General features: G+C 37.8%; 1 protein-coding gene across 4 annotated transcripts; it reads right to left on the reverse strand.

Annotated features, from left to right (window-relative positions):
- Positions 1–1,001: 1,001 nt before the first annotated feature.
- LOC149841170 (presequence protease 2, chloroplastic/mitochondrial-like) lies at positions 1,002–26,408 on the reverse strand. 4 transcript variants are annotated; one of them, XM_090003637.1, is made up of 20 exons: positions 26,030–26,408; positions 25,484–25,664; positions 24,444–24,618; positions 24,109–24,241; positions 22,793–22,863; positions 21,686–21,769; positions 21,380–21,470; positions 19,846–20,366; positions 19,594–19,758; positions 19,259–19,477; positions 18,878–19,005; positions 18,571–18,760; positions 15,141–15,224; positions 14,966–15,063; positions 13,651–13,915; positions 13,346–13,508; positions 13,078–13,258; positions 6,266–6,337; positions 6,010–6,168; positions 1,002–1,177 (listed from the first exon to the last, which is right to left on the reverse strand). In XM_090003637.1, the coding sequence occupies exons 1-19, from the start codon at positions 26,283–26,285 to the stop codon at positions 6,027–6,029; spliced, it is 3,219 nt and encodes a 1,072-aa protein (XP_089859763.1). In that variant the 5' UTR covers positions 26,286–26,408; the 3' UTR covers positions 1,002–1,177; positions 6,010–6,026. The 4 variants fall into 4 exon arrangements, with proteins under 4 accessions (XP_089859763.1, XP_089859761.1, XP_089859762.1 ...); XM_090003635.1 differs by lacking the exon at positions 1,002–1,177 and adding an exon at positions 3,184–3,445; XM_090003636.1 differs by lacking the exon at positions 1,002–1,177 and adding an exon at positions 5,434–5,644.
- Between the last annotated feature and the right edge of the window lie 79 nt (positions 26,409–26,487).

The following is a 26,487-nucleotide window of genomic DNA, read 5'->3' on the forward strand; positions in this document are numbered from 1 at the left end:
TGTTAAATGAGACAGAGAAAATGGGTGCAAGGCCAGCCGATACACCTATAGAAGTAAATCACAAGCTTGAAAAGGCTGATGAGGAGCCAGTAGAAGACGTCAAGCAATACCAAAGAATTGTTGGCAGACTCATTTATCTCACAGCTACAAGACCAGATATAACATATGTTGTTGGTGAGGTAAGTAAGTTCATGCACAATCCTCAAAAAAACTCATATGAATGCTATTGACAGAATTCTATGATACATCAAGAAAGCTCCAGGACAAGGCCTTTGGTATAAAAGAAATAGAAGGGTAGATGTATATGGCTATTCTGATGCAGATTGGGCTGGCAGTGCATTAGATAAAAAATCTACCACTGGTCTTTGTGTATTTGTTGGAGGTAATTTGGTTGCATGGAAAAGCAAAAAACAAAAAGTTGTATCTCGATCAAGTGTCGAAGCCGAGTATAGGGCTATGGCAACAACTGCATGTGAGTTAACATGGACTAAAGCTTTGTTAGAAGAAATTGGCCTTGAAGTTAAAACTCCTATGCCTATGTATTGTGATAATCAAGCAACTATCCATATATTGTGGTAGTAGTGGTGGTGAGATAGATGTGAAAAATCATCGTGGGGAGGTTGGTTTTCAGGTGGGTGGTGGTGATGGTGAGATGGATGGTAGAGGTGATGATGAGATAGTGGATGGTGGTAGTGGTGAGATGGGTGGTGGAGAGTGTAAATCACAATTTTTTTTCTTGGTAGAAAATATTTCTCCTCATTCCATGAAAGAATGTTTCTTATCAAAATTATACTTTTTAGAAAAACTCTTTTGAAGAAAAATTCTATCAGGTAAAATAAAATCTTATGAAATTTTACTTGTATCACTTTTCCTACATCTTTTCCACTTGCGCCTTAAAACTGTTTCGTGTGCAAATCAGGTCTGGTGAACGGATAGGTCCACAAGGCATGTTATGTTGACACGGAGAAATTGAGAGACGAAGGAATGCAAAACACGGCAAAGCAATAAATGCTGTTCTTTAAAACTAAGAAACCATGCATGTGATTTGTATAAAATTATGGTGGCACCATAAATAGGCACATTCTATTCATCCACCTCTTTGAGAAACAAGAAAATCACCACCCAGTTATCCTTCTCACGGTATGCATATGACCAATGTTGGTGACACTGAGGTACCCTGAAAAAACAACACCAACGGCATCAAGAAACTAGATTAGCTTATAGAACTGGCCAAAACTAAAACCAATCATCATACTGGTAAAGATGTGAAGATGGTTTCATTTTTCTTGTTATACTGTCCACAGTAAAAAGGTAATTCTTGTGAATTTTGTGGAAAAAAAGTATGTTTTGTTGCTAAGTTAGGCAAAGGCTCTTAAGTGGTAGGTGTTGGGTCTAATTCTCAGGATTTCTCAACTCAATTGCACACTTTAAACGTTATCTTCACCCCAAAGGGGAGGACGGTGGATTGCCTTTGTCAGTCGAATTTTCTTCCCTTCCCTCAACCAACTCTCTATTTCTCTATGCCAATAAAAAAAAAATCTCTCTCTCTCTATATATATATAACTTCATGAGCCTCATCATCATAATGAGCCTCAACAAGATGAGTTTCTTATGCAAACCTCTAAAGGGTGCTCTTTCCCACTGTTCATTTTCTGCTACACCTCACAGGCACTCCTTTGACAGTGAGAGCGAGGAGCTTCCACCTAGCAATTTTGACATAGAGCATGTAAGGTTAAGTGATGCTGACAATTATAAGTTGAAAGCTCCCTGAGTTTAGCTTGGATCTTGCATGTTTAAGCCAGAATTACCTCAATCCCTGTGTGTTCAATTTAAACTGCATGGTTATACAATTGTCCTTTATTCTTCTCAATACATAGTTTTCTTTGTTCCAGAATATAGTTCAAAGAAAATCACGCCCCTTATTTTATAGTTGGTGCTTTCCTATATTGACTTGCCTGTTCATTTAATTCTTCTCCATCTATGGCTGGACTAGCAAAATATTGTCCAATTCACATACCCTGCAACCCTAGCAGACGACAGAGAAAAGGTTTTTTCTGTATCTTTCACCATCTTGTTTTCCTACTCTCTTTTTTGTTTTTAGCTTCTTCATCATGTTCAAATTTTGGACAATATGATCTTAGAAACTTGGATGTCCAAGCCTTAATGCATAAGTTTATAAACTTATATGAAGGTTTCATAAGTTTATAAGTTTCTTATATGAATTATGACCTAAAGCTGAACCAAATTGTAGAAATGATCAAGATGATAATGGATGAAAGTGTCCCATAAACTAAGCTAGCCTTATTCAAAGAACGCAACTAAGCCACAGACTACATCCCCACTAATCAGCAGACCAGGTATCCATGGTCCAGCCAACTCAGAGCCAGAAACAAGTCACTCTGAGCCCATGAAAGGTTCTCTATCTATAGGTTCCAACTTGAAGAGCTTAGCTGAATTAATTTGTTGCACTAATGAGTTTTAAATTGGCCATGCTTCTGTTCTACTTTACGATGCATCGCTAGTATTTTTTGCACTGGATTCACAGGTGATCATCTCGGTAATGCGAAGCCGGGCTCGCGAGGCTAGACACAGGACAAAGAGCATCTCTCCAAGTGATCACAGTCTTCAGTGGGTTTTCTCTCCTGTGACAGGAGAGTTCTCCATTGCACCAAAAGAGGTTCATGCACCTGCTTTGCCTGGTTCCAAGGAGGAAGACAAGAAGGAAGAAGAAGCTGAAGCATACTTCTCAGTGAGGAGTAGCTTCTCTCGCTGCTCAAGCATTGCAGAGGTGGAATTCAAGGATGTGGGGAGGTGGTGGGTGTTGATCAATGAGCTGGGAAGGTGTGAGGGTTGGCCTTTCGGGCTGCTGTGCCGGAAACCGGTGGTGTTGCCGCCTTTACCGAGCATGCCATCTGAATCATGGGTGTGGCGTAGGGGGGGAGTTTCAGTTGGCACATAAGAAATGTTAATTCATTTATGCTGATAATGCACTTATTCTTTGTATTAGTAGGATAGCATTGATAGAAAGATAATGATATACGTGATAGACAGCAGTGCACATAAAATCAAAGATGCTGGGAGATTAATTGCTGAAGATGGTCATGGCTGTATGTGATAAGCAAAATAAAACTTTTGACAATTTTCCATCTTTGATGGTGTAAGTAACTATGTGGCTCCACAATAAGAAGAAAAACAATGCCCTTAGTTAATGGATGACAAGAATTGTTGCTTTTGCGCGTTTACTTATCTAAGAAAAAAATGTGTTGTTTTTGTTACAACTTTACAAATACTCGCAGATCGAGAATCAGCTTTTCTTTGGCTTGGCGAGGAAAGCACACACTCAGGAATCGAACTTTTAATGTCCTTCAACTTGAATGCCTTAAGCCAACCCACCTAGTCAGGTGTGCATGCAGAGCTCTTGTGGTGAGCTCCATCACCAGCTTAACTATTAAAAAACAAAAGAGAAATATAAGTAAATATTGAATTCATCAAGCCTTTGTGTGGATTTTTCATATGGGAAGAGAAGGGAAGCAGATCCAGTGATCGGGGCAGATCATTTATACAAGTGTTCTGACACACTAGGAGCAGCCACGTAGTGGCTCTCGACCCAATTAAAGAGCTGGGGGGAGGCAGTGTACGGGTCCTTCTGCCCCGAACACAGAATACGTACAATGGTTTAGATTACTGGCCAAACCAGCCCAACGTGGATCTCTCTCTCTCTCTCTCTCTCTCTCTCTCTCTCTCTGTTCAAAAAGTGAGTTCCATGCCAAATTGCTAGTTGTAGACACGCAGATAGGTAAAGTTGGCCCAAGTAGGGGATGACATGGTCATGTTTGGATCGGATATCTGACTAAACCTGAATCCAATTAGTCCGATTCTGTAAAGCAAATAGAATCCAACTAGTAATCAGAATGTAGTTCGATATGCACATTTTCATCGGAATCCAAATCTGACAGATAACCCCACCTGATTACCTATAAAATATGTCGGATTAGCTAATTAGATCCAGGTTCAGTATTGCCTTTTTCCCCTCCAACTCCTAATGTGATTCCGCAAGATCTGATTGGGTCAGAATCAATAATGAGTGGGAGTCCCATTTACATTACTTGCCCCAAGGCAACAATCCAGCCACTGTGTGAGCTGACCCTTACTCAAGAATGTTTTTACACGTTCACTTGAATGGGAGAAAAGTAATTTTCTTTAGCTTATTACAGAAATTGAATTCTAAGTTTTAATCTCACTAGCACATCAGGGCGGCCGTTGCTTTATCACAGTCGGGCCACATGGTCGTGTCCTCAACTCAGAGTTTTACCTTGCAGGCCCGTTAATTGACCTGGGTTTTGGTGAGGTTTATTATTCATATAATAAAAAGCTCAGCATATAACTTTGATTTGTGATTTTTTATGAAAAAAAATAGCATAATTTGATAGTTGACAACAAACCAAAGTTTATGCAATCAGTAAAACTAGATCAGTTTTAAAAAATTTCAGTCATTATCGCATATTTAACTCGAGAAGTACTTCAAGCTTTTATGGTCTGACTTCAAATTTCTCTCCACATTAGTGTCTCCATATCTTGAGTGCAAATACTACAACTGCAAGCTCTAAGTCGTAGATTGGATAATTTTTTTTTATGAAAAATCAATTGTCATGATGCATACGTGTTGCATCAATACGCAACTCCCTTACGAGAAGGTAAGGCAAGGACAATCCCCTTGATAATTTCTAAAAACATAGAGATACAAGTGTAAAATCAAAGATTCTTTCAAGATCCATAAAACTGCAAATTATAAATTTCTGTACTGCACAACAAAAACTCCACAAAAAAAGAAAGGGATTTTTGCTTGTCTTATTAACTATTTACAAATATAGTATCCTAGAATGAGAGAAACTGTTTTGTGATATGAGATGGCAGTTTATTCTATTTTCCAAAGCAAGGTCACCTTGCTTTCACTTGATCATTGTGTGGATCCATTGAAGTTTAATTGTCGTGTTTGGCAAGCGTGGATGAATGAGAAATAGTCATCTTTAGTCTTATAACCAGAACGAGAATGGACGTTAATGATCTTAGCTTTTTTTTTTTGAAAGGCAAGCTGGGGTTACGCAAAACCCCCACCATTTACCACTGGGTTTTGAACATGCAACATCCCACTACAAGGAGCCGTGCACTGACAGCTCCAACCAGGGGGAGCACCCGTTCATGATCTAAATTTAGTAACTTAGGAACTTGCTCCTTTAGTTAAAGTGGAGATAAGTATAGAAGCAAAAAAGATCTAGTAAAATGTGCTTTACTAAATCAAGCATCATTACTTGGGTTGAAAAGGTTGATTTGCTTTTTCGTGGATAACCCAAGATCACTTGGAAAAAACATGATCCAAGGATCGGCATTTACTAAACCAAACATGTAAAACACATCTGGAGGGGTTATATACAAAAAATTTCAACCATTAAGAAATCGCATATTTAAGTAAAAAAACACGACCATGTTGAACACATCCAATGGTTAGATTTGGTCAAATAACCTCCTATGAGTTTCGAATAGTGTGTTTGAAACCCACCAATATTTTCCCTTGATTATACATTTATAACTTCAGAAGGCATTAACTGATCTTGCATGAGTCCAATTTTAGGATGACAGGCAGATTCTGTGAATGAATAGAACTTCTCCGTCACATAAATGATTGATCCGTTGGTTCTGCAAACTCCCCCCTAAAAATCAACATAGGAGGAGGCTACCCATGGTTGTGCTAATACCACGGGGTCAAATGCAACCTTGACAGCAAAGGTTCGGAAGCTAAGCACAAACTTGAACATCAATGCTGTAAAACTTAATATTTATTTTATAAATACAACCATGGAGTTCAAACCTCTTAACTCCAGGGCTAAAACAATGCTAAGGTTGATGGTGCCCTATATAACTCAACCCTGTTTTAGGGGCCTAATGAAATATGACTTTGAAATGACTGGAGAAAATTTTGCATTCAAAAGTTGTTTGAGAAAAAAGACCTACCAATTGGCATGTTCGTGTTACAGGATCTTTTTCACTTCGAAAAATCCAGATCGCTCCTTGTGTGCAGACGTAATGTCATCTTCAGAAGCAACTGCAACAACCACTCCTTTGTGTTTAACTGCATCAATGGCCTCGGCAAACTTGCGGAAGTCCTTCACACTGGGCAAAGAGGAAGAGTGAGGAAAAAGAACATAACATGCCTAAAGCGCAACAGCAGAATAACAATTTGAGCAAGAAAGAGACCACAGTTTCCAACCTTGTTGAGAGGATTTCTTCACGCCGCTTCTGTCTTTCCTCTTCCGTAACACCTAGCAAATGTCGCAACAAACTGGAAATACAAATAAAAAAAGAATTATGCTCATGATATGGTTTTCATACGGGAAATACTAAACTAAAGAATCATGAGATGAACCCATATCTATGCAGCAGGTAATTAAGTTTATGCAATTTATCCTTCTAACTTTGCATCCATGTCACATGTATACGGATGTGGGGACATGATGCAAATATGTTTAGTACGATACGCTAATTTTCAAAAATTAGGACATGGGGACACATCCTTAAACACACATAGATGTATGTATGTGTGTTACATCTATGTGTGTTGACTGTCTAAAACAACAATTTTAGCTCACTACAATTAGGAACATCAAATAATGAAACTAAGTTGAAATTGAAATGTAATGTAATTGATTACAAATTTTAAAAGAAAAATAACTCAAGTGAATATGAAATAAGTAAATAAGATCATAAAAGAAAACAGATAAACTTAATGACACAATGTTGACTGTGTGAAACTTGTTTGACTATGTTGATAAAATGGTGTATCATGTCCACAAAGTATCCGAGTGTCGTGTCGGTACAGGATAAGCATGCTAAGTGAAGTGTCCGTGTAACATATAGAAGTATGATGAGTCAGTTCTTAAAAAATTGTAATTCTTCGGTAGAAAATATAGGTAGAAAACAGATTAACATAAGCATGATCATGATTGTGCAGCATTTAAGTGATCACAACATTGATACAGAATGCTACCTATATTTCACTGCATTGCACAATGATTTCAAGCAAGAATCTGAAAAGAAGTGTATCCCTTGTTTCGGGTCACGGGTCAGGAGATCCAGACCCGTGATCATTACCATTTCATTAATGGCACTGTGTTATTTATTCTCTTGTAATAAGGGTACTTTAGTACCCTAATCTTTGTATTAGTATGTTATTATAAAGGGATTAGAATAGCAGCCGACCTTAACACAATCAAGGGGGTATCGGTTTTCTTTGCAGTTTCTCTCTCTCTTTCTCTCTCTGTTTCTCAGCTTTCACGCGTGGAGGGATTTGAGCATTGAAAATCTTTCATGGTATCAGAGCCACGCTACAGCTGGACCTGGAATCGATCTCAAAGGTACGTCTGAAAGACCTGTCTCTTCTCGATTTTCTCTTCTAAGTCAAGAAAACTTCTTTTTCTTTTGTCTGTTTTCTCAACCTCATCTGAATATTTTATTCCTCATTTTTCTTCTCGATCAGATCTGACGTTAGTACGTCAGATCTGACGGTAATCAGATCTGAGGTTAATCAGATCTATCTCACCTTATTTTCCCTTTGTCTCTTGATCTCGATCAGATTTGACGTTAATCAGATCTGATCAAACTTTCTTCTCTAATTAATCTGAGTTAACTCAGTTCAGATTTTCAATCTCAACCCCTTCATTGAATCCCTTCTCTCATTCTTCAATCTGTCGTCAATATATATTGTTTATTGTTTTCGATCAGAGCGTGATCTAATCACGTAATCAGGGTCTTATTTGATCCAACTACATCCCTGACCAGGCAAATCTGACGTTACCCTCATCTCTACCATTTTACCTCTTTTAGCTTGAAAGCACTGCGTCAATACCGAGTGTGAATTCCTATTCACATTTTTTTTTGTGGTTTTCATATTCAGTATTCATTCTCTTCTGAAAATAAAAAATCTAATAGATATTCAATATCTGTTTTAAATCAGCCATTGATCTAAATTAGTTTCTGCAAAAAAAAAGGTTACATAAACTGTAGACAGATTGTGCTGGACACACTCTTAATACTGTGAAACATGGATTCACTTCCTACTCAGTCGGTTCTTTCTTCAAGTTTCCTCAGTCAACTCGTATCTGAAAAATTAAACAATTGTAACTTCTTGACTTGGAATAGGCAAATCATACCTTTCATTAGGAGTCAGGAACTCTCCGGACATCTGGATGGATCTGTTCCAGTTCCTCCCGAATTCATATCACGAGAAGAAAGGGACAGCAAAGGAGAATCTACTACGGTATATGTTAGAAATTTTGAATTTGTAGCTTGGATGAAAAGAGACCAAGCGCTAGTTGCTTATATTACATCTACACTGTCACAAGAGGTGCTTGTAGCAACTCCAGATGATTGCACTGCCATGCAACTTTGGAACAGACTTGTTCAGACGTACTCACAGGTTTCTCAGGCCAGGATTATGTTTCTTAAAAGAGAATTTCAAATGTTAAGAAAGGATTCCATGACCATTATGGAATACTTGAACAAAATAAAGGTTATCACAGATCAACTAGCAGTTGTTGGATGTGCAGTAACTGATAAAGATCTGGTACAACAAACCCTCAGTGGATTGGAACCCGACTATCATATGATTGTTACTTCCTTGTTATGTTTACCTGAGCTGCCCAACTTTAAAGATCTGCGTGCAAAATTATTACAATATGAGATGAATCTAAAGGGATTTTCTGAAGAATCATCTATGCATACTGGGGCACAAGAAGTTCTTGCTACAGGGATTACTTATGCACGAGGACGAGGAAGCTGTGATATCAAGGGAAAAGGAGGACAAGAGAGAAGTGGTCAAGGAGGTCGTGGATTATTGCCTACACCCAACACATATACCAATCCACAAAGAAAGAGGTCAATTCCTACTTGCTTTCTATGTAATAAAAAGGGGCATATCAAAGCTAACTGTTGGTTCAATCCCCAAAATAAAGGAAAATCGACACAAACTGAAGCAAAAAGAGGCACAGACAGTACAAGAACCAGCGGAGAAGTAAAGGAGTTATTGTTGTCAGCTTTAGCAGAATTGAATCTGAAACAGAATGAGCAAGGTACTTGATACGTGGACTCTAGCGCAGCGACTCACGTTACTGGTGATGCCGGTAAGCTCCTAAAACTTGTTCCTTACATTGGTAGAAGTAGTAGAGTTACTGGGGATGGATTACACCATTCTATCTCTCATATTGGAAACTCCATTATACCCTTGTTCGAATCTTCTATCAACCTTTCAAAAGTTCTTTATGCTCCTAACATCAAGAAAAACATTGTTTCAGTTTCTAAACTTGTTGATGATATCAAAGCCTCAGTTGAATTTACTCCCTCTTCTGTTCTTGTCAAGGATCTCTGCACGAAGGAGACGTTCGCTAGAGGAAAACGGCAAGGCAATATGTATGTTTTTTAAGAAGATCCTTCAGCACATATTCGCCCTACAGACACAAACTTGAAGCTCCACTCATCGTTGCCTTCTGAGAATTCTACCTGTGTTTTTAGTGTCTCTGAAATCAATAAACCAAATCTTTGGCATGGTCGTCTAGGTCATTGCAGTAATAGTTTAATTGAAAAGCTTGTTTCAAATAACCTCATTCCCAAGTCAAGTTTAGGAATAAATGTCAATGACAACAAATGTTCTAGTTGTCTCCTATGTAAGAGTCATGTCTTACCCTTTCATTCTATAAATAAAAGAGCTTAAAGACCTTTTGAAATTATCTGCCCTGATGTTTGGGGGCTTGCCCCAATTACTTTCATATCTGGAACTAGATATTACCTTATATTTGTTGACAGTTATTCTTGGATATTTTTCATGAAACACAAATCTGAGACTTTCAAGTTGTTCCGAAACTTCCATTCCTTTGTCAAAAACCAATTTTCTGAAAACATCCTTAGTTTCCAATGTGACGGAGAAGGTGAATTTTCTTCCATTGACTTTACTAACTTTCTTCAAAGTAATGGGATAAGGAAAAGGGTGTCTTGCCCACACACACCTCAGCAGAATGAGATTGCTGAAAGGAAGCATCGCTATATTGTTGAGAGTGCAATGAGCATGATGCATGATAGTAATCTTCCGATCACTTTATGGACAGAGGCCTTTCATTTTGCAGTTCATGTGATAAATCGATTGTCCATGACTATTTTGGAAAACAAGTCTCCTTACTTGTCTCTTTTTTGTGCACATCCCAACTACCATGATTTGCATGTGTTTGGTTGTTTATGCTATGTTCATGTTGATAGTTCAATGAGACATAAGTTTCAGGACAAGGCCCTGAAGTGCAGGTTTGTGGGTTATGCTGATGACTATAAAGGGTACAGGTGCTATGATCTGGTGAGCAAGCGCATCAGAATATCAAGAAATGTCATCTTCGATGAATTGAATTTTGATTGTCGATCTAATAGTTCTTCATAATCAAATTCTAAAATCGAGACTTATTATCCTTGGCTGAATTATGAACTTTTCTCCGGAGCTAGTGATGTCTGCCCCTCAAATTGTACTCAAAAGGATAAGGAATCTGTGTCTACTGATGAAATGATTGCCCATGAAAATACAGACCCAACTTTGAATCCAGAAAGGTATAAAGGTCTTGTTTACACTCGACGAGAAAGAGATCCGCCCACCATAGTTAATCCAGAAATGGACACATCCTCTATATCCAACATCGTTGATGCTAGAAGATCCACTCGTTCTCGCCATCCAATTGAAAGATGGGTCAGTTATGAAAATTTCTCATTAGATTTTCAACTCTTTCTAACAGCCTTGAGTAAAGAAGATGAACCCACAACGTTCTCCCAAGCATCAAATTCCAGAAGATGGATTGAAGCAATGAATGAGGAAATGGAAGCTCTACATGAAGGTGGTACGTGGGATGTTGTACCACGACCACCTGACAGAAATGTTGTTGGTTCGAAATGGGTGTACAAAATAAAGTATAAACCAGATGGGACTATAGAGCGATACAAGGCGAGACTTGTAGCCAAAGGTTTTACACAGGAGCAAGAACAGGACTATGATGAAACTTTTAGTCCAGTGGTAAAGATGGGGACAATCAGAGTCATACTTTCTTTAGTTATTGAACATCAATGGACTATTAGCCAACTTGATGTGAAGAATGCCTTTCTTCGTGAGAATTTGAGAGAAGAAGTATACATGGAACAACACACTGGTTATGCAGAAGGCAATCTTACAAAATATGTATGCAGACTAAAAAGGGCGATATATGGATTGAAGCAGGCATCTCGATCTTGGTTCGATAGTTTTTCTCTTGAAATACAAAAATATGGTTTTAAGAAATCTCTTCTTGACCACTCCTTATTTATATTTAAGAACCAAGACACAGTTACTCTGTTGTTGATATATGTAGACGATATTATCATCACTGGTAATTCCAATGAGCACATTGAAGAAGTCAAACATCTCTTGAATCAGAGGTTCAAAATGGAGGACCTTGGAAAGCTACGATACTTTCTTGGAGTTGAAGTCGACAGTACCCCTGAAGAGATGACTCTCACTCAACATAAGTATACCATTGATGCTCTCAATAAAGCAGGTATGAAAGACTGCAAACCCTTGGGAACTCCTAGCGTTCTTCATCAAAGGCTTAGCTCTTAAGATGGGGATCCATTTGATAATCTCACACAATACCGTAACATAGTGGGTATGTTACAATACCTCACTTTCACTCGCCCTGATATAGTTTACTCTGTGAATCAAGTATCTCAGTTTATGCATGCACCATGTGAAGGGCATATGGAAGCAGTTAAACGGATACTTCGATACCTGAAGAGAACAATTGGGGATGGCCTCTTATATAAGAGAAAGACCAATGGGCAAAATGCACATGAGATCACTTTTTATTCTGATGCGAACTGGGCGTGAGATCCAGATGAACGCAGATCAGTATCCGGCTATTGTGTGTTTGTTGGGATGAATTTGGTTTCTTGGAGTAGTAAGAAACAAAAGGTTGTTGTCAGATCCAGTACAGAGGCTGAATACAGGTCAATGGCAGCCGCCATTGCTGAAGCTACTTGGATTAGACACTTGCTGACAGAAGTAGGAGAATCGATCTCTCAATCAATTCTTTTGTGTGACAACCAGAGTGCCATTAGTATGTCTTTTAATCCAATTCATCACAGTCGTGCCAAACATATTGAAATAGATCAGCATTTTGTGAGACAAAAAGTAGAAGAGAAAGAGATTGAGTCTGAATTTGTACGAACTACAGATCAAGCGGCAGATATATTTACAAAAGGATTGACAAAAGACAGATTTTGGATGTTAAAAGGCAAGTTGTTCATGGTTCAAGATCATGCACAACGTGAGGGAGGGTGAAAAGAAGTGTATCCCTTGTTTCGGGTCACGGGTCAGGAGATCCAGACCCGTGATCATTACCATTTCATTAATGGCACAGTGTAATTTATTCTCTTGTAATAAGGGTACTTTAGTACCCTAATCTTTGTATTAGTATGTTATTATAAAGGGATTAGAATAGCAGCCGACCCTAACACAATCAAGGGGGTATCGATTTTCTCCGCAGTTTCTCTCTCTCTCTCTCTCTGTTTCTCAGCTTTCACGCGTGGAGGGATTTGAGCATTGAAAATCTTTCAGAATCGACCCCTACTAGGATGTTCCCTATCGCCACATGGGCCTGGAAACTCATTTTCTAGGCAACCTTTCACCTATGCTTATGAAAAGAAAAGAAAGCTACCTTTATCATCACTCACTGTTTGTGCCCATATGTTCCTTACATATATATTCAATATGCCTTTGATTCCCAATAAGCTAAAAAAGAAATTTGTAGATGATGCATAAAGCTAGAGGTTTTCACTGCATGAAATAACTGCGGAACAGCCGTCATTGAGACTAAGAAAATTGCATTTTCCTGGTTGAGTACTAATAAGTAGAAGAAAGTACCGGTGTGCTTCATTAAGTAAATTACGCTAACCATTCTGCAAAAGAGTGCTTCATAAAGTCACTACATGAAAAATAAATTTTCAATAATATAGGTATTTTCATACCTACTGTAGCCTTTAGCATCCGGTAGTTGATATGCATCAACATCTCCAATGGTTCCAATAATTGCTTTTGTAAGGGTATCTTCATCTAACTCTAGTTCACGGAGGAAATCTGCCGTTCCATCATATATATCGATTGTCTTCAGTAAGTTTGGATCTCGATACGACAGATAAGAGAATACACCTGAAATCGGAAAGTAACAGTTGATATAGTGAGAATTAGGAAGAAGCCTCACGGCTGCATGCTATGGAGTCTTATCAAAGAAGGCACCTGAGTGAGTGTCAAAGTCACAGAACCCTCCATATGCACCGCCACTTACTCTGACTCGGTCCCACAGCCATGTATTTCCTATGTATTTTGAAATAACATAGGCACTGCCACTTAGCTGATAGCCGGTATCATATATATTAGCAGCCTTACCAACATAATTCACCTGTCGAAAAGCAACACAGCAGATGACATGTATAAGATAAACAGTTGGTCAGATGCCAGGGAAAGAACTAAAAACCAGAATCCCAAGATAATCTATGTTGACCATTCTACAAAAGAAAAATAGATAGGTAATGCTTCCATACCTGGGTAGGAATAACTATGCACTCATGAACGGGAGGAAGGCAAGAACTCCAAGAGACATTTTGAGTGGCCCTTGCTGTCGGAAGCAAATCAAGAAACTTGGCCACATATTTCTCTGTGTTAGAAAGGTTCTTTCCATCAGCAGTTAAATTGACCAGGCAACCTTCTTTTGAGAGCAGCAATCTACGTATCTCCTTGAGTGAGGAGGAGATTGAATCCCATTCTTGGTCTACTTGCTTCTCAAGGCCTTGTAAGAATTCTAGATAGCTGGAAATATCAACAGGTTTAAGCCCTGTTATACTAAAAATGAATACTAGAACATGTAAAAGTTTAACAAAAATGCAAAAGAGAGACTGATTGATATATGAAACAGGGGCAAGAGTAATTAAGAATCTTTTCACACTGTATAAAAATGTCAAAAAGTAACTAGTGAAATTAGGTAGTAGTACATCTTTTTGCTGACAAAGAACCCCAGTTTTTGACACACATGCCTGGATCAGAAAAATGCCAATGAGGAAATACCACATATTGCAACCACTACACAAGAATGGATAATTGATTATAATTCCTTTTGCACTTGCGCAGTTCGGGAAGAATACTGAGTCCTCAATTGCATACACAATGGGTTCATTCATAGTTAGGTAGTGCCTAATCTCAACCATAAGATAGAAAAACACATACATCAAACTCCTTTGTTCTTAATACTTGTACTGGGCAATCGGTTGGACACACCTGACTTAATATTTCAGATTCAAAACACAGTAGCATTTAACCTTTGGGAAAAATAGGACTACAACAGCTCACCACCAGGTTATGCCTTTCAAAGTGTGTGGAGCACATCCATGCACAGAAAATGCAATAAAACCCCAACAAGTCTAACCTTCCACACTTGCATGAATCAAGGTAACCCTCTAAAAGATGTAAAAAGCCTAAATGCCCATCCACATAACTCCTGCCAGTCTTCACATCCACAAAAAGTATCTAGACAGTGTGAAGCAGGAAACTGACAAGGAGGTGAAGTTCAATCTCGATAAAAGCAATACCCATGATTTTAAGCATAACAATTAGCATGCCCCTAACCGGTGCTGAGGTAGTTGCATTTAGGTGATTTATCTAGAAATCTGTGCCAAGTTCTGGACACATACAAACACATGCACACACACACACACATGCATGCACACACACCCACACACACACACATGCATGCACACACACCCACATACACCCCCCCCCCACACACACACACACACAATTGGTCAGTTAGCATTTACTGATGATTATTCTGTGTTTAAGACTGAAATGGCCACATAATCCTACCTGATACCACCCATTTGTTCAGAAATCCATCCTGCAACATTTAACTTTGCATCCATCCTTGAAGCAGCTATGCCATGACCGCTGCCCCTCAACCGGCTCTGCAAAAAATCTAAATAACATGAGAATAGTGTTTTTGAAATATGTCTGAATAATACAAATCCTTGCTCATTAATACCTCCATTCTTGCTTTGCTTTGAGAAACAAATTGCTTGAAACGTCGCTGGTCAGTGAACTGAACTTGCTGAAGGACAGTATTGATCTGAAAACAAGATAGAATGCAAACACATTTAATCAGCCTGGATGATCACTAACAATGTACTACTATGTGCAGAGCAGCCACTGGTAAATACTGAGCCATACGCAGGGGTGTAAAAGAGCTGAAACAAGCAAAATACTAGGTTACACAAGCCTGGTCATAAATACTGGAGTGCATGCATGAGTTCAATTTATGTGCATGGAAGGATCTCTGAGCTTGACGAATTTGGCCAACACCAGCTCAATCTTAGCAAGATCCTTCTTGTTTTGAGGTGTGACAATGGATGAGGGCACCATGATTCCTACCAACTATCTGATATGTAAAAGGGTTGGCAGGAAATTATAGCATGTTGACATGAGAAAAGATACTTCATTTAATCATGGAAAATAAAAAAAGAAGGTATGCAACTATGCATTAGGTAATGCCTATTTCTTATAAAACATGATTCTTTATCCACTGAACCAATATTAAGATGAAGAAAAGCTTTGATGTGTATATATGTTTTTATGCTTGAAGCAAGTCAATTGTAAGAGTGTTTGAGTTTAGCTTGTTTGCTTATTGAGCCTGAGCACATCTAACAAGCCTATTTCATGAGCCAAGCTAGCAGTTAAAGGAGATGAGCCAAGGACCTATGAAATGTTGAGTTTATTCAGCATCCTTTTCCATGTTATGATCCTATTAGCAAGTGTGAACACTTTTAAAAACTAAATGCAACAGTCTTTGTAAATACTCTACATAAAGGTGGTATTAACTTAATAATTTGATTCTAAGAAATAATTACAAGCTATGTCACAGGGATTCGGCCAACCAGGTGCCGCACCCCCGTCGACACAATGCGACGCGGGTGCACGTGCGGGTGTGGCACCCGGTGCGGTCAACGCACCTAGGGTCATATATGTCCAACTTTTAGACTTAAAAAAAAAATCGCCCGATGATATGGGCTTGAGAATTAGGGCAAAACAGTTTTTCCCTCTCTCCTCTGTCCCCCAACGCTGCTGAGCTGCGACACTGACACCCCGACGCCGGCGATGCCTACCAGCTGCTACCGTCCGGCGAGTGCGACTTCCTCTTCATCTCCAAGGTACTCTCTCTCATTCTCTCCTTCAATCTCTCTCTCAATCTCTCTCTCCACTCGTCTCTCAATCTCTCGGCTAGCTATCTCTCTCTCTTTTTCATCACTTTCATACTGAGTGCCTCTCTCTCTCTACTCAATCTCCTTCCCCCTTACTGTGTACCTCTCTCTCTCTCAATCCCGGCTAAACAAGCCCATTTTTGAAAAAAAAAATTACCCATTTTAGGGAAAACTAAGTTTGGCTGGCTCAATTTCTTAAAAAACTATCTTTTAAGAGTTTTTACATGTAAAAACTATGTAATATAAACATTATAAATAATATACATAGATATATTATACATAATATGTCTGTTGGGACGTTGCAAGTTCGAATCCTAATCGTATGGCCCGTATGGGAGTCTGTAAAAAAAAATTGCTGCTTTAAGCAGCCATTTTGCAAAACATGCTGGCTGAACTGAGTTTTCACAAGCCCAGCCAAGCCCGAACTGAGTTTTCACAAGCCCAGCCAAGTCGAACTGAGTTTTTCCTGTGACATATGGTTGCTTATAATGTGTATTATTTGTTGATGACTTGATGTTGGGTAATTTGATTGTTATTACTGATTTTGTTACTTAAAATTTGGTTGAATGCTCATATTTTTATTACTAACTTACTACTAGTCTACTATTCTATTGTTATTGTTACTAGTTAAAATTTTAGTAACATATATATATATATATATATATATATAATTTTTTATATTTTTTCCCTCCCGCACCCCTGCACCTAAGTTTTTTTAAAGTGCCGCACCGCACCCGCACCCATGTGACATAGATTACAAGTATTAGCTCCTTTCATTAATTAGACTTCTACAAATGAAATAATCTTGTAACCTTTCAGTTCACACACACAGAGACTGAAAGGCCAGAATAAAACATAATGCAGGTTAACCAAGGACAAGACCAATGACATTAATTTCAAGATTTGTGTATTTGTGCATGTGTGCGTGCATATACAAAGAGAAAATGAGAAAAGGACCATACATCAGAAACATCTAATTAAAATAGCTTTGATAAGGATAAGATGATGCAACTTGAAAATCACATAGAACTGAGATATATGGAAGCTATGTTACTTGGAGCGGATCTTAGCTTGGACGTGGATATATATATATAGGGTTTATATTTAATACAGTCGATTATAGGTACAATCTAGTTGGAATCTCATGATGCAAATTGTTTTGACTCAATCTAACCTCATAGATGTGTTCAGAATGCTTGAATTAGTGGGAAACAACCCTTAGATCATGTTTTTTCAATGAAAAAGCATGTTTTTTTGAGTTGGAAAAAATTGATGCATTTACTTTTGTTTTTAGAGTAAACAGCAGAAAATGGATCGATGCATTTACAACCATTGATTTTTGCATCATTGGAAAATCCTGTACACAGGTTGGATTTTGGAAATTCAAAAGCTGGCTCCCACTAAAAACATGTAGATCACATCCATGGGGTCACTTGGTCCAAAAAATATGAAAAAAAAAAAAAATAGAAGATGCTAAGTTGATTGCACATACAGACGATTGTCGCAACTATTAACCCATATATATATATATATAGAGAGAGAGAGAGAGAGAAAAGAGTGATTTAAAGAATTATGCAAACAAAACCTCAAATTATAAAATGTGCATTCCTTTCTCATTTGCAACCTGATCCTCGATGATTTATACAAATGTCAATGATATAATATGACCATGTAAGATTTTAAGTACAAAAAATCAAAACAAATCATCAAGGCTACTGGGAGTGTCAGATACTCGATTCATGATGGACACAAGTATGTTTTGACTCTAAAATACTCGACACTTCCATGTTTAATAAGGTAGTGTCCACAAAGTTGGACACCTGTGTCTATGATACCCAACATTGGACACAGGTATGACACTCGCTAGACACGGTGTGTTGAGACATCTTTTATGGTGTTGTACACTTGACACACGTGTTCAAATTTCTGAGAACTCCAATTTTAAAAATGGCGTGTCAATGCCTTGTCCAGGAGTGTTGGTGTCAGTGTCGAGAAATGTCCGACACCGACACTTCTGCCTAAATGAAATGTCCATGTAACATAGTATAGAAGTAATGCCAGGTTGAACACCTCTTCAACTTTTCCATCCATAGAGAAAAAAATGAGAGCCCGTTAATAATGAAAAGAAACAGGAACACAAAATTATCTAGCTTTGACAGGAAGAAGATGATATAGTAACATATTAATGTAACTTTGATCGATGGAAGCAGTTAGTACCAGATTGAATAGGTCTTCAACTCGTCCTGCCATGGCTTTACCTCGAACAATGATATGGCTACATGGTGCATCTTTCCCTCTTATTGATGATGTGAAGGGATAAACTGATATTCCTCCAGTCTTTCGTCCAATTAATTGATTAAGTTGAACAAAATCCATGTCTTTGGTGCCCATCTCAAGCAAAGATTGACTGACAAAGATGTGTTTTAGAAATGTCTCCAGTTCCTCTTTTAAACAAAAAGGGAAAAGACATAAAAGAATCTTGTAACACACTCTACAATTAACAAAGAAAAGAAAGGATCCTCACCAAAACAGTGGCACAAGGCAAACAAGCTCTGGCTTCAACGAACTCATATCAAACACTACTTCTGCATAGAGTACATCATTTGTGAAAAGGTCATGTTGCAATACCTTTACACCATCAATCTCACCAATCTGCAACATCTCATAGAGCCAAAATCATAAACCAAATGTTAGGACAAATGATGGTTTCAACACATATGAAAGCAAAGACGATCAATACTCTCAGAAAACTCATCCAAACAAAAAATATGTGGTGAGTGTAACAAAGAAATGAACAGAAATGTAAAGTGCAATAAATGGGTAGATTAAACTTTCAAAATTATAAGTTGCATTGCCAAAAAGAAAAATCACCATAAAGATTAATGTCATAAATCATAAGGGTTACCTCTGTGGGCACATGTATAGGTTTTTTGGGAATATCTTGCAATGAAAGGCTTGGTACACTTTTGAGGGCTTCTGGTGAGTCAGGTGTTTCCTGCTTTATGCGCAGCTCCTGAGTTGCACATACCAGCTCTGCAAGATCTTCTTCTGTCATACTTTCCTTAACTTTCTCCAGAATTTCCCTCTCTTCAGCTTCATCTTTTGAAGATTTTTCTGGGTCAGGCTTTATGTAAAGCAAGGAAAGAGAACCAACAATGAATAGTTGATAATCAATGAAACTACATCAAATGGTCATTGAAGAGCGGAATCCTTGATTCATGAAACAATTTAGAGGATTACCTGCATCTCGATTGTCACACAATGAGGATTGTCCAAAATGTACTTTTTTAGTAGCGGTGAGAAAACAGCCCTTGATCCTTCCTCAGAGATTCGAGCTTTTAAAACTTGTAGGGGCTTCTCATATTTCAAAGGCTCAAATGGGTCCATATCATATATCCATTTTCCCTGAGGATATAGGACACAAGGAAAATGGCCTGAATTCTCAGTGAGAGTTGAATACATTCAAGTTTAGCTATAAAAATCTATACAAACCATGGAACGAAGCATCAAGGACAGGCCTCTAGGAAATGAACCAGTATTGTTCTCCCGAAGAGAAAACTCAATTGTGTTCATGGATGCTTCTACAGCTTCGGAATCAAAACCTTCATCTGCTAATTTATTTAGGGTGTTCATTATCAATTCTTCCACCTTTTGTACATCATCTTCAGAAACTCCTTTCAGACCAATACTAAATTGGGGCTGAAGGAGTTCATCATCAATTCCACCACCAACAATTGCATCTCCAAGGCCACTTTCAAGGAGAATTCTTCTCAAAGGAGAGGCAGGAGTTCCCAGCATAAGATGATCCAAGAAGCCAAATGTTAATTCAGTTTCCAAATCAAATGGTTCATCAGATAGAAGCCAATTCAGGCAAACCATGTGTTTCTTTTTCAGATCACCAGCATCACCAGCAGGATATTTCTCAACAACCTTGACAGGATCTGAAAACAGCTTTTGGGGTTCAACCTTTGATTCATCAGCAGCAGAACTTGCATCAAACAGATCCAAGAACCCTGTTTCCAACAAATAAAATGTATCAAAAGGTAATATATTTTATTCCCAGAGAAACAGACCAAATGGTATCCTACTATGTGCATGAAAACTTCAAATAGTTCATCACAGCATCGCAACTTGAAGAAATCAAAAGCCACAAAATATCTTCAGTGCATTGTCATCACATTTCATAAAGAATATTAAAGATATTCAAGAATTATGATTGGAAATTAACAAAAATGTGAAGTTAATTTTAGTCAAAAAGTAGCCAAGAGCCTAAAACTTTGGAGATGGCACCACAAAATTTTGGCAACCATTTTCCAACCTAACTTTCTAGTGGGTAGTCATTTTCATATTTGCTTTTAAGTTCCCAGCGATATGGGCCATGCCATATCTTAGAACCATGTCTGTGTGTTGCTGCATGCAAGCTATAGTGAAGAATACGCTCCCAGACCACCATGTTGAACATCAAGAGTTTAAGTATTCTGTGCTATAATCCAATGCCAGTTAATTCTTGACAATTTCAAATATATAACAATTTACTTCATAATTATTCATACTTCATACTTCCAATTTTCTGATTAACCTGCTGCCTTGTAATGCAGTATGAGATGATTCTCAACAGTGACTAAATTATAAGAACAACCTCATTATTTCATTCTACCAAGTTCTGGATAATATTATAAGGATGCTTTAGACAAGAATAGAAAATTAAAAGTTCAACTAACCAAGTTATGAAAAACTATCCATGTACAGACAAAACCCATAGCTGGAATGTCTTAAGAAACAATAGAAAGCAAGTGGAGCTGACTATTTTATCAAGGAGCACCAGTCTCCTGCATACTCTGTAGTGGCTCACTGACACTTATTGTATGTGCTATTTTCATGGCCTTAGTTTGTCATGAATAAAATCTGATATTTCATCTAACATGTACAAACTTTCTAATGCCTAAAAAACAATTCATCAATTGAAGTCTACTGGTTAAATTTTGAGATGAAGCAAGTAAAGAAGAGCATGGTGCATAACACTTACCACTCAGGATGCGGAGACGCTCTTCGGGATTATCATCCCCATAGAACCAGATCTTTGCATTGCTAGGATGGTAATACTTACGATGGAATTCCTGAAACAATCACAAACCATACACTAAGGCAAACCAATCACAGTATGACAAATCTACATCTCTGGAATAGTAACATGTAATAGCTTTTACATAGCTTTCAAACAACAGTATATTTTAAGGGAAAAGAGTGCATCAACAATGGGAATTCTCAATATGATTTCAGATTTGGTTACTATGTAAACAAATATGACAGGTATCAGTAGAATATATCAAACCTTGAATTCTTCAAAAGTAAGTTTCGGAATAACCCGTGGATCTCCTCCACTGTCCACACCATACGTATTGTCTGGAAATAGGGCCTGCATTGAAGTGATATCATCTGTGGTGGCTCAATCATATACATCATCGATCAACATTTTTTTTTCACATTAAAAAAATATACCTTTCTCCTGAGATATTTTGAAATTGCTTTATTTTTCACAAGAATAAAATCAGTGAAAAGAATCTTTTCCCTAAATCTAACCACAGAAACAAAGAAAATCAGGGACCAAATGCTAGCCAAAAAAAATTTATTAGTTATTTACATATTAAAGTGATAAAACACAGTTGGACATAAATTCCAAGCTTGAATTACTCACTTTGATTCATTATTAGATCAACCAAATCTATATGGTGATAGATCCTGTCAATTGGTCATTGGTAAAATGTGAGTCTAACCGGTATATGTGTGCACATGTGAAGAAACTATCCACATGTTTTTTACACAAATTTCGTCACCACATCTAACATAATGCATCTGTTATGGGTAGAAAGGCAAAAGGAAATCTCTGTGTAATGTAAGTTAATACAAAAACCATCACATATGATGGCCCAGAAACCAAACAAGAGCAAAATATCCAATCTTCAGCACCATTCATGCCACAAATGACACAATGCAATAACCAATCTTCTTATGAGGCTAAGCACAGACAGATGTTAAAGAAGCCTCTTCATCTCCCTTAGCAATCCAAGTTCTGAACTTGTAACTAGTCTCTGTTTCAGATAAGTCAATCTGTTGTCATTGCACGTGCAAAAGACTTATATGCCCTAAACTAAATGTCGAACAAAGTTCAGTGAACCTAACAATATACAGGCAATAGGATCATAACCAGAAGTTTAAATTGCCCAATTGCAAAAATATAGTAGTGAATCTTCCAGTGAGACCAAAAATCACTAATAATGCATATCTATGATGCTGTCAAGTGTGTGCAAGTGGAGAGAGAGAGAGAGGCATGCATATATCCAGCATCCTTGTTGTTCTTGTGTATATGCATGTTTATATGTATGTCTGTTTGTTTGTGTGCACATTTGCATCAGAGAGAGAGAGAGAGAGAGATGCTTGCCTGTTGAGATATTCGAGCCAAAATGTTATCAGGTTGAGAATATACACCTTTCATTTCATTAAAAACTACACCTGTAAAAAGGACAGAAATTTTAGTGTAATATGACCATCATATCCTTTTGTAAAGTTTCATTATGTCACATTAAGTAATCTCACATGTATGTCATTGCATGGATACCTAAGCCACAATGGTGGGTATGCAAGTGTTTTTGTGTGTGTAGGTGTGCACGAGTGTCTATCACAAAAACATGGACATGGCCAGGCCAAGGACTCATGGACTTGCTCGTAAACCAGCACATATTATACACACATATACATACATACACTTACAAACATACATACATACATATATATACATGTGTTACAATGATAAGGGTACATACATGTACGTGACTCATGTATGCAACACAAATTCGTCAACTTTTTAAAAATTAAGATACAGCGAAACGTGTGTGTGTCTGTATATATCTGTGTGTTATATGTAAATTTTTTAATTTACACTTAAAAGTTCATGTAAGTGAAGGTATTCCGGTGATAATTTGAAAGTTGAGGGAAGCTATGGTACGAGAGAGAGAGAGAGAGAAGTCAGCTTAGTATTGGGATTATCAAACCATATAAAAAGTAAAAAAATAAGTAAAGGATAGTTATCATTGGGAGTTGTCAAATAATAAATGTGAAACAGATGCAAAAAGTAACTTTGAATCATATCCAAAACAATAAAGTTCAAATTTTTTCAAAAATAAAATTGGGCCAAAATGGTTTGAGACAAGGTCAAAGAATCCAACACGGCTTTGATTGTGTCCCAAGCATGTCGGGCGGCAAAATGTCTCGTTGTTAATGGGTAAGAGTACTTCTTGTTTGGGTTTATGATAATCCTTATCATCAAACTTTCTATCAGTTTTAGAAGTTTTAATAAGATATATACTAGAGTTCCTTAGAAACAAAAACTTTTCCCTTTTTTTGAAATGTTGAAACTTAAGGCAGACATGCTGCCAAAATATTTGATTGTCAATGTAAACAACAGCTCAATCATGGGTGTGGAAATGCCCTTTCATGTGTTACTTTATACAAAGTGATACAGAAAATTGTAATAGTTAGAAACACTTATGATTATTAAGAATTTTGAAGTCCACATTTGGTCCTCAGTTTCCAGATAATTCACGTTTAACGTCACATTTAACCTAGTAATAGTAAAGCATGAAGTAGGGAACAGATCTTCATCTCACAAGAAGTGGAAACCTGAGTCAAGAGAAGTCCACCAGATTAATGATGTGAGAAGGACTTTAATACTGCAAGGGGATAGCACAACCATACTACCTTTAAAGGATATTTCTTCTGCAGGATCATTGAGCTCATAATGCCAGCCCTCTTGTTGGAATGTTTGAAAATCATCAACACATTTAGGAAAGAAGACAGCATCCAGATATACATCGATCAAATTATAGAAGTCCTATAAAGGAAAAATAAACAAAGTTCATGTTAGGATTCTGATCAGCTAGCCAAGTGAATGGAGACCTTTGTTAATCAGAATCGAAACTCTCAATCAGGAAAGAATATTTGACCTAGGTCCTAAGCCGACGAACTCCCATCAGAAAATTCACTACTCAATTCAAAGATCTGAACACTGCATAATAAGGATTGTGTTGTATCACCTTTTTATTCGTAGATGCAACTGGATAGCACGTCCTGTCTGGATAGGTGAATGCATTGAGGAATGTATGCAAACTACCTTTTAAGAGCTCTACAAAAGGTTCTTTTACTGGATACTTTCGTGATCCACACAATACACTGTGCTCTAGTATGTGAGGTATCCCAGTTGAATCCTTTCTGCAATTCAAATAGTCATGATCTTTTAAGGAACAATTCTACAAGTACAATCAACAGAAATTACTAAGAACAACCTACTCACTTGTCCCAATAGTAATCAATCAACAGAAATTTCAAGCATTGCATAGAACTTCTTTGGAGAAAATGTTGGATCACGTGTATAAACATATCATTTTGCAAAGAAGATTCAAAAGAATTGGCTGAACACAGATCTTAGGCCAATTTTTACAAAGCTTGAACCTGAAATTTTCCCATAGCATAAGATAAATCTCAACAAGAGGTTTATATGGCAAAGGAGTATGTGGATGAACCTCACTTATCCAGAAAAAAAGTTAAAACTCGGACATTGCATTAGAGAAGGAAACAAGGTATCTAATTCATACAGCCTTTCTATACAAGTGGGCTATCAAAGGTCTGTAGGCACTCGCTAGGTTTATGTAAACTTCGTAACTCCACCTATTAAAAGAATCAGCAAGGATGACATCAAAGGTCCCAAAAAATTCTCAAGTTACAAGCCCTGGGCCCGCCAAGCAGGGAAGGCTACAAGACCCTATTCTCACTAGAAAACCCGTCTGAATCTGTTTTCGTTAATGAAAGCCAATGTATACTAAATATCAACATACTTAGCTCCCTCTTCTGTTTGTCAAAACTGACTAACTCGAGGAAGAAAACACCTTGTTCTTGTTTACTTAACTACATATTGATATCCACAACTTCTCTAATATTCATATTAGAGATGACTCATACTAGATTAAACTGTTCACTTTTTCAGCTGAATTTCTAACCATGCATTTGTGCAAAAGACGAATCCGATTTGAAGGAAACAAAAAGAATGAGCTAAGAAATAACTGAGGGAAATACTCACGGAGGAGTCCGGAAGACGACGCCAAAGACCTTGTTCTCGTCGTCATTGGATACAGACATAACTTGCGCACCTGTTTTCATGTGCTTATAAAGAACCACATTGGCCTTGCACTCCGGAATCCATTGTTCTGAAACCTTCTCGAATCCCAGCTTCGCAGCAACATCACTGGCACAACCTTTCTCTAACAAAAACCGAGAAAATTAAAAAAGAACCAAAAAAAGGAAAGGGAATAGAAAGATGAAACCCAACATCGTATACCGAACGAATAGAATAGCCATTCGAGAAAAGATCCCCTTTTTCTTTCATTGACAGAAGAAGTTCCCAGAGAAAAGGAAGACGCCCAACATCATAATTTTAGCAAATCGAACACCCATATGAGAAAAAGAAAAATACCCACTTTTTCCCTTATTGAGAGAAGCAGCCACCAGAAAAAAAAAAAAAGTAATAAACCAAACATCATTTACTGGAAGAACTGAACACCCATTAGAAGAAAAGACCCATATTTTCATTTTTCTGATGGGAGAAGAAGAGCTCCCAAGACGGTACCTTGAGGTGGAGGCTTAGCAGAAGGGGTAGCAACGGCCTGAGGAGTGAGTGAGAAGTTTCTCTTGAGCAGAAAAGGAGGGGTCGGAATAAAACGTGGGGAGCTTCTGGTTCTGAAAGCAAAGCTCTTGTTGGTCCTCCTGTAGAGGTGTTTGTTTAGCGAAGAGAAACATCTGGAACAGAGCTTTGGTCGCGAGGAGAAGACCCTGCTGCAGGCTGTAGTGCAGGATAAGGAGCGCAGCAGCATCACCCTCTCCATATTGGCCTGCCTCTCTCCGAAGCGCTGGAAACAAGATTTTGGACTCTCAATCTCAAACCTTATAAGCTCAAGGAGCTATCGATTTCCAATACGTAAGGATTTCCATTTTGAATCGTTCATTTTGAAGGCTTATTTTCATTTCAAAAGATTTTGAAGGCTTATCTTGTGGACATTGAGCTCCCTCGTCGCACAAAATCTTGCC

This window comes from Nuphar pumila, chromosome 4 (assembly GCF_984573655.1).
Source record: "Nuphar pumila chromosome 4, dmNupPumi1.hap1.1, whole genome shotgun sequence".
In the NCBI taxonomy this organism is placed as follows: Eukaryota; Viridiplantae; Streptophyta; class Magnoliopsida; order Nymphaeales; family Nymphaeaceae; genus Nuphar; species Nuphar pumila.

Excerpts from the sequence above, each read along its gene's own strand:
- LOC149841170 (XM_090003637.1), bottom strand. The coding sequence starts at position 26,285 with ATGGAGAGGGTGATGCTGCTGCGCTCCTTATCCTGCACTACAGCCTGC. Across the intron at positions 24,242-24,443 it reads TTGCATCTACGAATAAAAAG|GACTTCTATAATTTGATCGA; the intron begins GTGATACAACAC and ends TTTCCTTTATAG. Across the intron at positions 15,064-15,140 it reads AAAGCAAAGCAAGAATGGAG|AGCCGGTTGAGGGGCAGCGG; the intron begins GTATTAATGAGC and ends GATTTTTTGCAG.